Raw genomic sequence first — 18,884 nt, forward strand, 5'->3', positions numbered from 1 at the left:
TTGGCTAATGTTTCTGCAGGTCCACAGTCCATGACTGGGTGGAGCTCATGAGTCTGGCCTCTATTGATGGAGTCCTTGCTGCCAGAATCCTGAGGCAGCAAGAGGGAATGCTCACAGATGAGAAATCATAGCTCAAGTCTTTATAACAATATTCTCTCAGAATTATCTTTTGAGGGCAGGACCCTAATTGAACAAAGGATCTCCCACTGTACACCAATCCTAAAAAATACCACCCTGGGGGACAGAGACCATCCAAACTGAAACCCAATCCATAGCATATAGTTAATACTCTTTTGTAATTTTTTTTTTGACAGGCAGAGTGGACAGTGAGAGAGAGAGACAGAGAGAAAGGTCTTCCTTTGCCGTTGGTTCACCCCCCAAGGGCCTTGGCAGCCGGCGCGCTGTGGTCTGTGCACCATGCTGATCCGAAGGCAGGAGCCAGGTGCTTCTCCTGGTCTCCCATGGGGTACAGGGCCCAAGGACCTGGGCCATCCTCCACTGCACTCCCGGGCCACAGCAGAGAGCTGGACAGGAAGAGGAGCGACTGGGACAGAATCCGGCGCCCCAACCGGGCCTAGAACCCGGTGTGCTGGTGCTGCAGGCGGAGGATTAGCCTATTGAGCCGCGGCGCCGGCCAGTTAATACTCTTTTGGATCTGGCTTCTTTCACTCATTGTGAGAGAGGTTCATTGTTGCTTTGCGTAGCAGAGATTCAATGTTATTGCAATGCCGTTTTCCTTAGTAAGGCTGTTCCGCAATTCATATTTCCATTTTATTGTTGATAGATGTTTGAGTTAGCTCCAGTTTTTGGCTCTGATGAATAATGCTTGAACTTTCATCTACCTGTATGAATTTCTCCTGAGGATATATGTAGGGACTGCTGGGACCTATAGCACATGTGTTCAGCTCTAGGAGAGACAGGTAAATAGTTTTCCAAAGTGATTGTGTTATATTCTTTATTTTACTGTGCTGAACATTTAAAAATGTGTTTTGAAAAAAGTAGAGATCAAGTGCTGGTGTTGTGGTATAGTGGTAAAGCCACTACCAGTGGTGCTGGTATCCCATATGGGTGCTGGTTTGTGTCCAGCCTGCTCCTTTTCCAGTCTAGCTCCCTTCTAATGGCATGGGAAAAGCAGCAGGAAAGGCCCAAGTATTTGAGTCCCTGCTACCCATATGGAAGGCCTGGAAGATGCTCCTGGTTCTTGGTTTTGGCCTGGCCCAGCCCTGGCTGTTACAACCATTTGAGGAGTGAACCAGCACGTTGAAGATTCTCTCTCTCTCTGTCTCACCCTCTCTATCTGTAACTCTGACTTTCAAGTAAAAAGAAATCGATATTATATTGGCTCATATGCAGTTCTAATTATTGAGAGATCTGAACATGATGTAATTATTATTATTATTATTTTTGACAAGCAGAGTGGACAGTGAGAGAGAGACAGAGAGAAAGGCCTTCCTTTTGCCATTGGTTCACCCTCCAATGGCCGCCGCGGCCAGCGCACTGTGGCCAGCGCACTGCGCTGATCCAAAGGCAGGAGCCAGATGCTTTTCCTGGTCTCCCATGGGGTGCAGGGCCCAAGCACTTGGGCCATTCTCCACTGCCTCCCAGGCCATAGCAGAGAGCTGGCTTGGAAGAGAGGCATCTGGTACAGAATCCGGTACCCAGACTGGGACTAGAACTCAGTGTGCCAGCACTGCAGGCAGAGGATTAGCCTATTGAGCCGCGGTGCCAGCCGATGTAATTATTTTTAAAAACAAGCTAGAATAATACCTTGTATACTTTCCTTTTTGTCCCAGGTTTTTTGTTTTTTGTTTTTTTTTTTTTTTTTTTTTGACAGAGTGCACAGTGTGAGAGAGAGAGACAGAGAGAAATGTCTTCCTTTGCCGCTGGTTCACCCTCCAATGGCTGCCGCGGCTGGCGCACCGTGCTGATCCAAAGCCAGGAGCCAGGTGCTTCTCCTGGTCTCCCATGCGGGTGCAGGGCCCAAGCATTTGGGCCATCCTCCACTGTACTCCCAGGCCACAGCAGAGAGCTGGCCTGGAAGAGGGGCAACCGGGAAAGAATCCGGCACCCTGACCGGGCCTAGAACCCGGTGTGCTGGTGCCTCAGGCGGAGGATTAGCGTATTGAGCCACAGTGCCGGCTCAGTTTTTGCTTTTGATATAGCAAAAATTTGAATGGATAAGATCCATAATATAATAAGGAAAATTAAAGTGTTCAGGGAGCATATTAAGTCACTATAGATGTATTGCCCACTAGCAGTGGTTTTTTTCTGCCCTATGTGTATACTACAGAATAGCTACTCTTGTCAGGGAAAGAAAAATGTTGAGATTTCAGTTCATTTGGCATCCAATACGTTTTTCTTTCTCTTCTTTCCCATTTACTAGAGTTTTCTTGAATATGTCTAGTATGTTTTAGTGAGCTGTGTCTCATGAACTGTGCATTAAAATGTTAATAGCAGTGATGTACAAAGGATTGGTTTCTCTTTGAAAATTTTAATTGCCTGAAAATCCCACGTTGGCACTTTGAGGTATATGCAGGTCTCTCCTTGTATTTTAATACATAGGCATCCTGATTTGATCATGGTTTTTGAATGCGATTTTAACCTCAGTCCCACTTAGTATGGTGTTTGTAAAGTATTTCAGTGCATGGCAGAAGCTAACTGTTCCACCAAAATTCTTTTACTGGGCATGTGTAGGTCCAGAAGAAAAAGCTGAGTTGACATATTTAAGTGCGATAGGGGAATGAGAATACCATTCATTTTCATATCTATGTTTGTTTTGTGTTTCATTGCACTGAGTAGCTTTTATTTTATCTGTGTGAGAGCAGTGCTATAGTCGTTTAACTCCTTGCCCTCTCAACAACTATTTCTGCAACCTTGCTTATGTAAACCCTTTACCTCACTAGTTTTGATTTCCTTATCTGTAAAATGAAGATATAGGACTAAGCTGGTTCCTTCTATAGCTAATATCTGGGCATATGTTCTGTATATTAATGTAGGAGGTTGCATATATTATTGATAAAAAGACTATGTATGCTAATAAGGACACATAAGTGAGTCTCTCTATGAGCTTCTTTTATTTATTTTTTCCTTGCAGGCAAAAGTAAGGACTTTGGAGAGAATAACTATCTTTCCCTTCCAGACCTTCTGAGTGGTGCTAAATGAACCAGGGAGGAGAAAGATCTGCTGAATCATGGCATTGAATTTGGTGTTGTAAGCATTATGATTTCTGATGAATCAAACCTCAGGAGACTTCTATAAGATGATACAACTGACATCTAGTGACCTTTTAAACTAATATTTCTATTATATAATTCAGTTGCTTCTGTTTCCTGCAAGTAATAGCATTAGTTTGTACTGAGGTAGATAATGATTTTGTTAGCAATTTCCTTTGTGGTAAGTGTTTTTACGATAATTCAGTTTGAAGGAAAAATCGTTTGTACAAATAAAATCTAGAAGTACTCACCTGAATGTGTGCTGGGATCAGGAAAAAATGCAGTCATTTACTTCTGGGATAATATTCTTGAGACTCAAATAAATAGTCACATTAACTGAATTATTTTTGAAAGCTTGAAGTCAGCCACAGTTCCTTCCTAAGCTCACAGACATGGCATAAACGCACAAAACACATGCACAGACATACAGACACACGTACAACGTTGTGATAAAGGATCAAGAAAGGGAATCTGACCTATTGCTAGTTCTGTCTGATTAATGGAGAAACATTACTAACTTGGATTTCCTTATCCATAAAACGAGAGTCATGTTTTTCCACAGAGTATAAAGTAAGCATTAATGAAGTCCTAATCAAAGGCGTGTACTGCAACATTTGCAACATTTTAAGCATTATCTTCTTTATAGTACCTCTTATTTCCTTAAAAATTAATGAATTATGCGCAGTTCCATGAAATCATTTTTGATATCATAATCCAAACATCAAGTAAGAGTATATTGATTTCAAAAGCACAAGTACCTCTTAGTCCTTTTTAGCTAATTATTGTTCCACTCCACTATCCATTTGGTATGCATCATTGCAGATATTTGTTACTGTCTATTTAAAGAAAATAAACATATACATAGGGAAATATATAGCTCTATAATTTTTATGATAGATCAATTTATTTTCTTATTGCCCACTTTAAAAATTCACAATAAATATCACCAAGTCAGAGTAAATATTGGAGAACTTTCCATGTTGTTTATGTTTCACAGGCTCATTGTTTTAAACTACTGTGTTGTGTTTTTTGCTATGTGTATTTCTTATTCTTTTTAACCATTTTGTTGTTAATGGGCTTTTAGGCTCTTTCCAATTATTGTTGCTATGAACAGCCTTTCAATAAGCATCCTTGTATATGTCTCTTTGTAATCATGTATGTGTCTCTAATATAGATGATTAGAAATGGAAATAAAATTATTTGAATATTTAAATTTTGTTAGATACTAAAACTGTTACCCTCAAGTAAAGTTGTACTATTTTTTATTTCTACTAATATTATATGAGAATGACAGTTTCCCCATAATCTCTGGGTATTATGATGCTATTTAAACTTTGTGATATCATGGGAAGAATATCTTAATTTTATTTGCATTTCTTCAATTGTTAGTGATGTTGGGCACCTCTCTGTTATTTGGTTTATTGAATGTTGTTTAAGTTTAACTTTTTATTTTGTGTTATTCTTACATAATATATATTAACCTTCCATCTTTTATTTGATCTATTAATATTTGTTCCCTGCCTAGTTGCCATTTAGCCTTGTTATTTCTACTGTACATTTTACATTTTATGTTGTTCAGTTCACTCTTTAGAACTCTCGGGCTTATAATGATTAATGTATGTGGTATTCACGCTATTTGTCATACCTAAAGGTATGCATCCATTTCAACAAATATGGTTTCAAATGTGTGCTAAAGAGAGGAAGTGAGCGAGACTAAAAATCAGGTTGAATTTGTAATTTTCCTGTAGGAAGACCATTTCTGTCTCCTGCTTCCTGTGCCAGTGTTGACATTTAGATTTCAGAAGAACATTAGTGAAGTGTGACTCTCTGCTGAGCTTATGGGACTTTTCTTATACCCACACCTGCCACAGAGTCAAAGCAGAATGAAAACCTCTTGTCAGAACTCTGTTTGGGATGACAAACAGTACAAGAGTGACGTGGCTTACAAAAGAGGCAATATGCTTCAAATTTTTGATTTCCAGGGTTATCTGACTGATATTGCTGAAACTAACCTTTTGCTTTTATTTGTGTGTGTGTGTGTGTGTTTACTATTATAGGATGAGTGAGAGATTTGTAAGAAATGTGTAAAGAATAAGGGAAAATGATGAATTTGGTAGTTAGCATCCGTATATGGGGATGTATATCTGAGATTAATCTCCAAAGAAATGAATTCCCAGGAACCCTTTTGGACTGTCAGGAATAAGAAGAAAAAATAGAACCTATAGCATTCTAGAGCAATATTTTTCTTTCATCATTCATGTATGAAACACTGCATTATACAAATTAGTGTTTATTACTCTGGATGCCTTTATGAGGCAGGAATTTATATATTTTTTCTTTCAATTTCATTGATAGACATGTTTGCAGCTATGAATTTTCCTCTGACCAGATCATTAAAAATATATATGTATATTATTATTATTATTATTTTAAAGATTTTATTTATTTATTTGAGATGCAGAGTTACAGAGAGAGGGAAAGACAGAGAGAAAGATCTTCCATCTACTGGTTCACTCCCCAAATGGCAGCAGTGGAAGCCAATTGGAAGCCAGGGTCCAGGAGTTTCTTCCTAGTCAACCAAGCAGGTGCAGGGGCCCAAGCACTTGGGCCATCTTCCAGTGCTTTCCCAGGCCATAAGCAGAGAGCTGGATTGGAACAGGAGCATCCAGTACATGAACCAGCACCCAAATGGGATGCTGGTGTCACATGCAGAGGCTTAGCCTACTGCACCATAGTGCCAGCCCTTATTATTTTTAAGGATAATTTCCAGTTTTAGTTTACATTTAGTCATCCATCAAAGAGGTAAGTTTTTTTTTTTCAAATTTGTAGGTAGAGGAACCTCTTAAAATTACTTAATTTCTAGTTTTGTGTCATAATATTTATCTTACAGTATAATATAATGACATCTCTTATAGCTTTCCTTTATATATTATTGATACATGGGCTTGTTATATTTTCATTGTGATTTTAGCTCTCTCCACATTAAAAAATGTCTTCATTTCATTTAATGCTGTTTGGCTTGAATTTTCTTTGTTTGATATCAGTATTCTTGCATACTTAATATTTTGATTTTCCAGATACATTTTTGCTCTTCTTTTTTTTTTTTTTTTTTTCCAGACTCACTTTCTTTCATGTGTGTTCCTTTTTTGGTGTATTGGTTAGGTTCTACATTATTAGCCAACTAAAATACTTTTCTTTTTTTCTTTCTTTCTTTTTTTTTTTTTTTTTGACAGGCAGAGTGGATAGTGAGAGAGAGAGACAGAGAGAAAGGTCTTCCTTTTGCTGTTGGTTCACCCTCCAATGGCTGCCATGGCTGGTGCACTGCGGCCGGCGCACGGCGCTGATCCGAAGGCAGGAGCCAGGTGCTTCTCCTGGTCTCCCATGGGGTGCAGGGCCCAAGCACCTGGACCATCCTCCACTGCACTCCCTGGTCACAACAGAGAGCTGGCCTGGAAGAGGGGCAACCAGGAAAGAATCTGGCGCCCCGACCGAGACTAGAACCAGGTGTGCCGGTGCCGCTAGGTGGAGGATTAGCTTATTGAGCCGCGGCACCGGCCCTAAAATACTTTTCTTTTAGTTAGTAGGTTAAATTCATGCACAGTTACTGGAATGCCTGTTGTGTTTGGTCTTAATTTTGTCACATTATTTAATGTTAAAAATACTGTGTGTGATAGATTGTATTTGCTGAGTTCCTTTGTCTATAAGAGCTTCTCTCCCCATATGGTTTTGAGGTATTTTTTTCTGGGAAAATTTTACTCTTGGGTTAGTGGTCATTTTTGCATTTAACTCATAAATAATGTCCTTGTTCTCTAAACATTTAAATCTTTTAATATTATTGTTCAGATTTTAATGGTATTCCTTTAAAAATTTTAAATTGATTTTTGTTTACATAGAGATAGACAGACACAGAGAGATTTTAACCATGCACTGATTCACTTCTGAAATGCCCAGAATAACCAAGGCAAGGCAGAGCCACAGTCAGAAGCCAGGAATTCAATGCAGGTTTCCCACAAGGGTGGCAGAAAACCAAGTATTAGAGCCACTACCTGCTGCTTCCCTTGGTGCACATCAGCAGGAAGCTGTTTCAGAAGTAGAACGTGGGCTAAAACCCAGGCAATCTGATATGGGATGCAGGCATCTCAAGCAATGTCTTAATCGCGTGCCAAACACACTCTCCTAATGCTATTCTTTAATTCCTACCTATAAAGCAATCTTACTTTTTATTTCCATCTACCTTTTATTCCAGTTCTTTTGCAGTGTTATTTCTACTTGATAAGAACAGTCTACATATAATATGTAACATATGTCATATTTTCTCATGCTTATTTTTACTTTGCGGCTTATATCTCCAAATATATGAGAGCTCACTATTAATTTTTTGCTTACCTTTCCCAGTTATCACTTCATTAGGTTTATTTTTATTTTATTTATTTAATTTATTTATTTATTTATTTATTTATTTATTGACAGGCAGAGTGGACAGTGAGAGAGACAGAGAGAAAGGTCTTCCTTTACCGTTGGTTCACCCTCCAATGGCCGCTGTGGTCGGCACACCACGCTAATCTGAAGCTAGGAACCAGGTACTTCCTCCTGGTCTCCCATGGGGTGCAGGGCCCAAGGACTTGTGCCATCCTCCTCTGCAGCCATAGCAGAGAGCTCGACTGGAAGAGGGGCAATCGGGACAGAATCCGGTGCCCCGACTGGGACTAGAACCCATTGTGCCGGTGCCGCAGGCGGAGGATTAGCCTAGTGAGCCACGGCACCGGCCACTTCATTGGGTTAAAGATATCTTCTAATAGGTTTCTCCAGGAATCATGGATATAGAATTCGCTTTATGTTATAATTTTTTCCATAGGTTTGATAACCAAAGATAGTTTGCTGGATGCAAATATGATTCCCAGAGTTCAATGAAAATGTTGCTCTATTGGAGTCTTGCGTTGAATCTTGTTTTTGATAAACATTTTGCTGGCTTAAATCCTTTGCTTTTGTACATTTTTGAAGTTTTTACTTGGAGGATGAGGATTTTCCTTTATGGCTAATGTCTACTTGTTTTATTAGAATATGTCTCTGAGTCAGTTATGGCAGACTAATTCCCCTGGTGTCAACCTGCCCTTTCACTGTGTATATTGTAGTCTTTTACTTTTGAATACTTTATTAGATTAGATTTTCAGATATTAGAGCTATTCTGTTTTAAACAAATCTTTGGGAATTCCATTTATATTTATGTTGGTTGTTCTCTTACCTATTTTCCACTTCATCTGCTTTCTTTTTGAACCTGTTTACTTTTTTTAAAAAAACTTTTATTTAGTAAGCATAAATTTCCAAAGTTCAGTTTATGGATTACAATGGCTTTTCCCCCCCATAACTTCCCTTCCACCCACACCCTTCCCCTTTCCCATTCCCTCTCCCCTTCCATTCACATCAAGATTCATTTTCAATTATCTTTATATACAGAAGATCAATTTAGTATATATTAAGTAAAGATTTCATCAGTTTGTACCCACACAGAACATAAAGTGTAAAATACTGTTTGAGTACTAGTTATAACATTAATTCACATTGAACAACAAATTAAGGACAGAGATCCTACATGAGGAGTAAGTACACAATGACTCCTGCTGTTGACTTAACAATTTGACACTCTTGTTTATGGCGTCAGTAATCTCCCTAGGCTCTAGTCATGAGTTGCCAAGGCTATGGAAGCCTTTTGAGTTTGCCGACTCCAATCTTAGTAATACATGGTGATAGTCAAAGTGGAAGTTCTCTCCTCCCTTCAGAGAAAGGTACCTCCTCCTTTGATAGCCTGTTCTGTCTACTGGGATCTCCCTTGCAGAGATCTTTCATTTAGGTGTTGGTGGTGTGTGTGTGTTTTTTTTTTGTTTTTTTTTTTTTGTTTTGTTTTTTTTTTTTTTGCCAGAGTGTCTTGGCTTTCCATGCCTGAAATACTCTCATGGGCTCTTCAGCCAGATCCGCATGCCTTAAGGGCTGATTCTGAGGCCAGAGTGCTATTTAGGACATCTGTCATTCTATGAGTCTGCTGTGTATCCCGGTTCCCATGTTGGATCATTCTCTCCCTTTTTGATTCTATCAGTTAGTATTAACAGACACTAGTCTTGTTTATGTGATCTCTTTGACTCTTAGACCTATCAGTATGATCAACTGTGAACTGAAATTGATCACTTGGACTAGTGAGATGGCATTGGTACATGCCACCTTGACAGGATTGAATTGGAATCCCCTGGTATGTTTCTAACTCTACCATTTGGGGCAAGTCAGCTTGAGCATGTCCCAAATTGTACATCTCCTCCTTCTCTTATTCCCACTCTTATATTTAACAGGGATCACTTTTCAGTTAAATTTAAACACCTAAGAATAATTGTGTGTTAATTACAGAGTTCAACCAATAGTATTAAGTAGAACAAAAAAAAATACTAAAAGGGATAAAGTATTATATTGTACATCAATAGTCAGAACAAGGGATGATCAAGTCACTGTTTCTCATAGTGTCCATTTCAGTTCAACAGTGAACCTGTTTACTTTTTTCTCAATTTCATTTTATTTACATTGTTGATTTTTCTGTTATTGTTTTTAAATATCTCTTTTTGTAATTTTTTAAATTCTATTTTTTCTTGAATATCTTTTGATGTAGGTCCTATTTCTGATGGATTTGATTTTATGTTGCTTTCCTAGTTCAAGCAATTCTTGTTCTTGGTTTTTTTTTTTTTTTTTTTTTTTTTTTTTTGGTCATCCAGTTCTCTTTTTTTTCGTTTTTAAATATTTATTTTATTTACTTGAAAGGCAAAGTGACAGACAAAGAGGGAGAGACAGAGAGAGAAAGAGATCTTCTGTCTGCTGGATAACTTCCTGAATGGCCATAATGGCTTCAGGTAGGCCAAACTTAAGTAAGGAGGCTATAAATTGATTTGGATTTCCCGTGTGGATGTCAGAGGCCCAAGCACTTGAGCCACTTTCTGCTGCTTTCCCTGGTGCATTAGCAGGGAGGTGGATTGGAAGCAGAGCAACTGTGACTGAACCAGCACTTTGATATGGGATGTCAGTGTTGCAGGTGGTGGCTTATCTCGCTGTCAGAAGCCAGCCTCATGATATTTAGTGATTTTTCATTTTCTTAAATGTGGAGTTTGTGGATATGTCAGTTGTTTGAATGTTAGAATTTTCTTATGTTTTGTCAGTTTTTTGGTTAGAATGTGGAATTTTCATCTTAACCTTAAGCTGCAGTCTCATTTTCAATTTTTATTTTATACTAATTTCATTACTTTATTTTTATTTTTATATGTATACAAAGGGAACACATTTCATGCATTTCATATATGCAAGTTTTTTTAAAAAGTTTTTTTTTTAATTGTATTTGAAAGGCAGGAATACAGAGAGAGAAGAGAAAAAGAGAAAGAGAAAGAGAGAGAGAGAGAGAGAGAGAGAGATCTTCTACTCATCAGTTCACTCCACAAATGTCTGCAATGGCTGGGGCTGGGCCAGGCCAAAGCCAGGAGCCAGGTGCTTCTTTTGGGTCTTTCACGTGGATGGCAGGGGCACAAATACGTGGATCTTCCACCGCTTTCCCAGGTGCATGAGCAGAAAGCTGAATCAAAAGTAGAGCAGCCGGGACTCGAACTGGCGCTCATATGGGATGCCGGTGCTGCAGATGGAGACTTAACCTTTTATGCCACAGCACCATATATACATATACATATGCATATATATACACACGCACATATATGATATATACATATATATATATGATTTTAAGATCATAATACTTCCTACTCTACCCTCCCTCACTCCCACTCTCTCTCCTCTTATGTTTCTTTTAATTTTTATGATGACATACTTTCTTTTTTTGTTTCTCTTTTTAAAATTTTATTTAAGTTATACAAATTTCATATATTCCATATATATATAGATTTAGGAATGTAGTGATAACTTCCCTCCCACACACATTCCAACCCTTTTTCCTCCTCTCTCTCCCATTCCCACTCTTAATTTTTACAAATATCCACTTTCAGCTTACTTAATGCTTGTGAGGTTAACTTTACACTAAGTGAAAGAGTTCAATAAACAGGAGAAAGTAAAAAAAAAAAAAAAAGCAAAAAACCACTGTTCCTCAACAGAAGAGACAAGGGCTGTAAACAATCATTAAGTCTGAAAATGTCCATTTCATTCTAATACATTACATTTTAGGTACTTATTCATTACCTCGGACCAGGGAAAGCATGATATCTGTCTTTTGGGGACTGGCTTATTTCACTAACTATAATGGTTTTCAGTTGCAAAGTTGCATTTTGTTGCAAAAGACAGGATTTCATTTTTTTAAATCACCAAGTAATATTCCGTAGTATATATATACCATAATTTCTTTATTCAGTCTTAAGTTGATGGACATCTGAGTTGATTCCATATGTTAGCTATTGTGAATTGAGCTGCAAGAAACATGGTGGTACAGATAATTCTTTCATATGCGGATTTCTTTTGGGACGGCTGGGTCATACAGTAGATCTATATTCAAATTTCTGAGATATCTCCATACTGTCTTCCACAGTGGCTGGACCAGTTTATCATGACATACTACTTCCAATTTACTGTAAATCACAAACTTAACCCTACATTAAATAAAGAGTTCAACAATTAGTAATTAGAAAAACCACTATTTATAGACAAAGACTATAAACAATAATCAAATGTCAAAATTTCAATTTTGCTCTTATTCGTTACTTGTTTTTTATACTCTGTATATTAGTTACCATGAATCAGGGAAAACATATGATTTTGTTTGATGTGAGTTGGAATGCTTTATGACATTTCTAGTTGAAGATCACCCTCCTTCAGTGTAAGCAATGTGGTTTTCTATTTATTTTTTTACTGGCCGGCTTAGCTTTTGAATACTCGTATGCCTGTCAAGTTTTAAATATTCTGTTATCTTGCTCAATTCTAAATGCATCCCCTTCTTCAACTCTCTACTGTGTAATTTCCAAGCAAACTTGTCCTTTGGTTTTAGTTCCTTCTTTCCTCCAAAGTGAAACCTTTCCAAGGTCACTTTGTCATTGGGGCTTTTTCAAGTCACTTCTCTGTTGTCAGTGTTCTGATCTATTGACTTTTCAATTTTCATGTATAGGATTGACTTTGTCTCTCTAGCCATGATTTTAGCTCGAGTTTTGGCCTCATTAGTTTCTGTCTTCTGTGTAATTTCTCCTGAACTGCTTTTCATCTCCATGAGAACTGGTAGCAGGAGTGTCTGAAAAAGGTAGGTAGGTTTTGATGTTTATTTTTGAGCTTAACAAGTAATTTTAAATTTATTGTCTTCTAATTATGTTCGGGTATGAGTGTTGTATAGTTTTATTTCTCCCTCTTCCTCCTTTTCTCCTCCTCTTCTTCTTTCTCTTCCTCCTCCTTCTTATCCTAATATTTTGAGATTTTCAGATTTACCTCTCTGCCACTGCTTCAGCTACTTGGAATCTAGCCTATTAATGTGTTGTTGATATCATCTAACATCCTACCAGCAACTTAAATGTTTCATATTGTTCTTATTATGAAACTGAAATCCTAAATTTAACATTTTTGTACATGAAAGCTTTATAAAGAATGAGAAGATATTTTAAATCATCGTAGACTTTACCAGACACATGGTATAAGTGGGTTAGGAAGGAAGTAGATGCTGAGGTCTTCCCAAGGTCTTACTAATGTAAAAATCGATGACTTTTTGTCTCTGTTATTAATTTTTATAGTCGTAACATGTTTTGTGGGGCTAAATAACAAAATAATGATCTTCCTTTTAATAATCTTCCTTTTAAATGTGATGCATCATTGATTGGTGTCTTTTTGCCAAGATTACTCGAGACAACTATGTATGTTTAGTAAGTCCAAGGGCATGTTGAAGTTTCAGGTGGAACAGTTACATGGGAATTTGATGCAGCAATTACTCTGCTATTTAATGACAAGTAATTATCCACCTCACTTCCCAAGCTATACATCTCTCTCTTGCCCTTCAGGATTATGAATATCCTACCCCTAGGCATGCACATTTATTCAGCATGGTATCCAGCTGTTACCTACTCCAAGACCTCACACACCTCTTATCCATATAACTAGAGAGCTACGTACATCCAGCCTCACTGGAGTTTCTCAAATACAAAGCCATACTTTTTCTAATAGCCATTTACTTCATATTCAGACTTCATAATCCTTTTAGAATTTGTGGCTCCTGAAATAATTTTGGTACCAATAAGGAGCAAAAAGGGACAGTTAACTTTCTTACTGAGTAATCATGTCAGTGCATTTGTGATGATCATTTTGTGGGCTCCTAGTCATTCCTGGCTGCCATGGATTTCATTGTAGGATGTCATAATTGTAGTCATATTGTTTAAATTGTGTTTCCTGAATTATATCAATTTTTGAAGCGTCTTTAATGTGCCTTGTAACCTGCAACTGACTTTAAAATTGACAATTTTCAAAATAACTTTCAAGAACTTACAGGAGAATATTCTGGGAGATCTATTCCAATGGTGTTCTTTTTAAAAATAATGCAGGTTCTCTGAGTAAGATAGGATTATTGTACTTTGATTAGTTCCATTATGACTGAGAGGTCATGAAGTGTCTTTAATGTTTTCCAGCTGAGTGATGAAAAGATGGAGCACCACGAGTGGTTCCTGTGCTTAATAATGCTTTATCCTATATTTATTTTCATATACTGTATGTATTTACTATATTCACCTCCCTCACATAGGTGATCAAGTATGCATGGTTAAACCCCATTTTCACCCTGAACTCAAGAATTTTTTGATATGTGGAAATCTGGAGAGTTCATAATTTCTCCTATATGCCCCGTGTTTTCAGCTTCCATTTCTGACTTCAAGCAATTTGTGGCTCTCTCTTTCTGCCCCTGCATTTATCTTGGCTGAATCAGAAGATTTGATGGCAATGTTTAGGTTATCAAGAAAGGCCTAAGATTACTTTCTACATTTTAACTTACCTCTGAAAATAGTTAAAGATATTTTTACTTTTTTATTCAGGTATAGCTTATTTATAAGCAAAATTTCTTCTTGTTTATTTAGATTCATTTATTGTGTATTTTCCCTATGCCAAATGCTGTGAAAGATATGGTTTAGTTTTCCAGAGTGTAATGAGACAGAGCCATAAGTGAACAGTAGGTTACAATACCTTGCAGAAACAGCAGTTGTAATGGAAGTGTGTGGCAATGGTAGTAGATTACATGCTTGTGTAGTCATGGAAGTTACTTCAGAATAGTGACACATTTGCTCATAATGATCTATATCAATATTGAATAGGAACTCCTATGAAGCAGGGTGAGACATTCTATTTAGATAATATTTTCTTTTCCATAAATTTTAAGAAATAGTGTCTTTGGTCACATTTTCTGTATATTATCTTTCTAAAAGATTTTATTTATTTATTTTGAAAATCAGAGTTATGGGGCAAGGTTCGCTGGTTCATTCCCCAGATGGCCACAATCCCCAGACCAAGCCAGGAGCTTCCTATGGGTCTCCCACATGAGTGCAGGGGCCCAAGGACTTGGGCCATCTTCTGCTGCTTTCCCAGGTGCTTCAGCAGGGAGAGGGATCAAAAGTGGAGCAGCCAGGTCTTGAACAAGCACCGGAATGGGATACTGGCATTGCAGGCAATGGCTTAACCTACTATACAACAGCACTAGCCCTATTTTCTTACTTGAGGTTAGGAGATACACTCCTTTAAAGTTACAATATGCAAGATGTTAAAACCTACAAGCCTCAAGGTATAAGTTGTACTGTATCTCATTGTTCAGGTGCCTGTTTTTCCTGTCAGTAGTTATAAAGGTGGTCATTTACATGATAATTATTGAAATTAAAATGTTTTGCTTCCTAATTAATATGTACCACAACATCAGATAATGTTTGTTAGATGCTATTGCATTCCGTATTTCTATTTTATATATCACTGACCATTCACTTTCTTTTTATTTTTTCATATTTAGTGGAGATGACTTTATAAGTTGAATGGAATATGCTATTTCTCTGTGCTCATTCCTACTAAATGCACATATATCATCTAAATTGATCCATATTTTCAAATTTGGTATAGGGATGTGAATTTATATGCTATGAAATGTGAAAAATTCATGTACACTATTAAAGAATAAGATGGTTGTATGAACAGCTTAATATTATAATTATTTTTATTCTATTCAAAAAACAATTATATTAAAAGAGAAAGAGTATTTTAAAACCAAGAGGAAAAAGCACAACATAAACGAAACGCTGTCACAAATTATATGATTCTTTTTGGTCTTGTTTAGGGCAGCCTATCACTCTGTGTACTAGTGACAACGCTAATCACAGTGGTTGTGCTTACTTAACAAAGAGCAGCTACACTTGTGCCTGGAATGGTGAGGGGTATTGTGTTTAGAATATTTATTTATTTATTTATTCTAATAATAGCATATGGACATTTTTCTTTGTGAAATTACATGTAATTATGTATTTATTTGAGAGAGAGAGATTGAGAGAGAGCAAGAAAAAGAGCACACTCCTATTCAGTGGCTCACTTCGCTGATGTTCAAAACAGCTGGGCCTGGGCCGAGATAGAAGCCTTAGCTGGGAATTGAGCCTAGATTTCTCTTGAGAGTGGCAGGAACACAGAGTCATCACCTGCTGCCTCTCAGGGGCTGCATTAGGCCAGAGCTGGGTAGTGAATCCAGGCACTCAATATGAGATGCAGGCATCTTATCAGGTGGTTTAACTGCCATATCAAATGACCAACCCTAGGTTATTTTAAACCATTGCCATAATAAAATTTTTTTAAATTAACACCTAATGATTGTACATGTTTATGGGGAACAGTGTGACATTTCAATACATGTGTACAATGTATAATGATCAAATCAGGGCAATTGGCATTTCTAGCTCCTTACCATTTCTTTGTATTTGGAAGATTTGAGCATCTTCTGATCTTTCTCAAATATACAGTAGGTTATTGCAAGCTACAGCCTACTAAGTTATTTCTTCTATGTAATTGTATATCAGTACTTGTTACACAGCTTCCTCTGTGCCCCTTCCCCCTACTCTTTCTATCCTCTAGTAATCACTGTTCTACTTTGAGATGAGCTTTTTTAGCTTCCACATATGAGAGAGAGCAGGTGTTATTTGTCTTTGTATATCTGGTTTATTTCACTTAACATGATGTTCTTCACTTCCACCCACTTTGCTGCAAATGACTGGATTCATTTTTTTATGGCAGAATAACATTCCATTGTGTGTGTATAAAACCTATTTTCTTTATCTGTTCATCTGTCTTTGGACATTTATGTTGACTTCCTGTTTTGGCTGTTGTGAATATGACTACGATAATCGTGGGAGCACAGATATTTCTCTAATATACTGATTTCATTTCCTTTGCATATATACTCAGAGTTAAATAAGTAATATACTAAATATAAAAAGATAAACTTCACACTCCAATTTCATTGTGAATTCACTGATGTTTACCATTACTTAGCTAATCTAATGATTAGCTTTAACAATTAAGATGTGAGAAACTATCAACTGATGACTAGATAAAGAAATTGTGGTATGAATACTACTAAGTCATAAAATCCTTTCTTTTGCAACAATTCTAATCATTGGTTTTCATCAAAATTTGTATGAGGTTTTAAAAATATTAAAGACCTTTTTATCAGATTTGTTATTTGTTAAATATCCTAGTTTTTTTTCAGTCTCTTCTATTTTGATAATTTATATTCTTGAGATATTATGATAAACTAATTGCTTTCAAAATGCCTAAAATACATAAAACTCTATTCAGTATGATTTCAATATAAATTTATAGACTTGAAAATAAGAGCAAGTGAAGAGAAAAGAAATTTACTCATGTTTGGGTTAGAAGAGTTTATGAAATGTAACTTAAGAAAAATACTATTTGTAATTTCAACACGGCAGATTTTACTGTATGTGAATCCAAGCAGTAATAAATTATGAATAGTACTGTTGCTCACCATTTGGTTATGGGCAAAACTACATTATAACTTAAATTAAATTTCCAGCAGATGATTACTACCGTAAAATTTCACGAGGGTTCAACCTCTCTAATAAAGAAATGCAAATGAGTCAACTGTGATATTCCTTTTTGATCTCGCACATTGACAATTCTAAAAAATAGTGTGTAGCATGGGCAAGGGTTCAAGGGAATAGGAGCAGTTTCATAGTGGGCATGTGATGTGCTTCAGTTCTTTTGGAAGGTTTTTACATGGCATATATAAGGGTTACATCCTTTGAATCAGTAATTCTGCTTCAAGGAACCTTTCTCAAGGAAATAACCAGAGAGCTACATAAATAGTTGCATGAAGATTTTCATTACAGAAGGTTATAATACTAAAATATTTTTAAAATCCTAAATTCTAGACTCAGAGAAATGGTATTGGAGTGAAATGGACATTTTGAGATTGGATGATTGTTTACAGCTCTTTTTACTTGTGTTGAGGAATAGTGTTTTTTTTTTTTTCTTCATACTATTTGTTGAACTCTTTACCTACTGTATGGTTAACCTTATGAGTTTAAATTAAACAAAGTAGATCTTTGTAAAAATTAAGAGTGGGAATAGGAGAGGGAGGAAGAAGAAGAGTTGGAGCTTGGGCAGGAGGTAGGGAAGTACCACTATGTTCCTAAATCTGTATATGTGAAATATGTGAAACTTGTATACCTTAAATAAGATTTAAAAGAATTTTGGTGGATTGAAATGATTGTCATAATAAACATCCATTTAAAATTACATATGGAATTTATTTATTGACATGGTAAAATACTTTATAATACAATATTAAGTGAAAGATGGAATATAAAATGATATTTATTTTGTTATATGCTTTCTCATTTCTATTTTTAAAACATTACATCTATATTCAAGTAGGTTGGAGCAAAATAGACCAAAATATTAGCAATTATTACTCATAAAGACATCAGATTTTTAAAATATTCCTTTTATACACTTTTTGGAAATTTCAAAAATTTTTAGCATTAACAAGAATTACTTTAAAAGAAATATTTTTTTGGAAAAAAGAAGTAGTCCAAAGGATATATATATCTATGAAAATATATTTAAATTGTTTTGTGACTAAAACCATAGATTTCTTTTATATTTGTGTACCAACTCATTTGTTGGGTTTTATGGTAGTAAAATAATATTCACTAAAAATTGCATTCTCCATGGGCTGGCATTTGCAGAACTCATAAATTTAGAGAGCACAATTATGTCAGTGAATTGAAATTAATGAAATGGCATCCCACACAGGCACCATAATTTGCATATTAATTTCAGTTAATGTCTTTATGGATGTGACAGACTTATCCTAGTCATATTTGATGAAAAAAAAAATAACAGATTGTGAAGCAACCAAATGTACCAGTAGATTCTCAGTATTCTAAAAAAAATATCTTTGATGTTATTGTTTGGTGCTCTTTTAGTTTATTTAAGCATAAAAGTAAATTTTATCACTATATGGAAAGATGGTATTGATATTGGATATTTTTCAGCTACTGGAAATTATTCTGTATTTTTTAAGAGAAGCTACATTTGGGAGTCTTCTTTAATGAAATTATGTTTAAATAAAAAATTATATTGCACATCACCTTCAGTGGATTTTATTATCTCGATCCTCAACTGTTGTTTAAAATA

The 18,884-nt window shown here is 36.2% G+C and overlaps 1 protein-coding gene across 7 annotated transcripts in view; it reads left to right on the top strand.

Moving 5' to 3' along the window:
• IMMP2L (inner mitochondrial membrane peptidase subunit 2) overlaps window positions 1-18,884 on the top strand; it is a 1,052,378-nt gene that overhangs the window by 242,167 nt on the left and 791,327 nt on the right. The window contains exon 6 of one of the 7 annotated variants that reach the window (XM_089329403.1): window positions 3,095-3,119. The exons of the other annotated variants lie outside the window; for them this stretch is intronic. Within the exon in view, the coding sequence (XP_089185529.1) occupies window positions 3,095-3,104 (10 nt within the window). The 3' untranslated portion in view covers window positions 3,105-3,119. Of the gene's footprint in view, window positions 1-3,094; window positions 3,120-18,884 lie in introns of those variants that run through there. 7 annotated transcript variants of the gene reach the window in all.

Source organism: Oryctolagus cuniculus, chromosome 3 (genome assembly GCF_051225735.1).
Source record: "Oryctolagus cuniculus isolate XC-2025 breed Fujian yellow rabbit chromosome 3, ASM5122573v1, whole genome shotgun sequence".
Taxonomy (NCBI): domain Eukaryota; kingdom Metazoa; phylum Chordata; class Mammalia; order Lagomorpha; family Leporidae; genus Oryctolagus; species Oryctolagus cuniculus.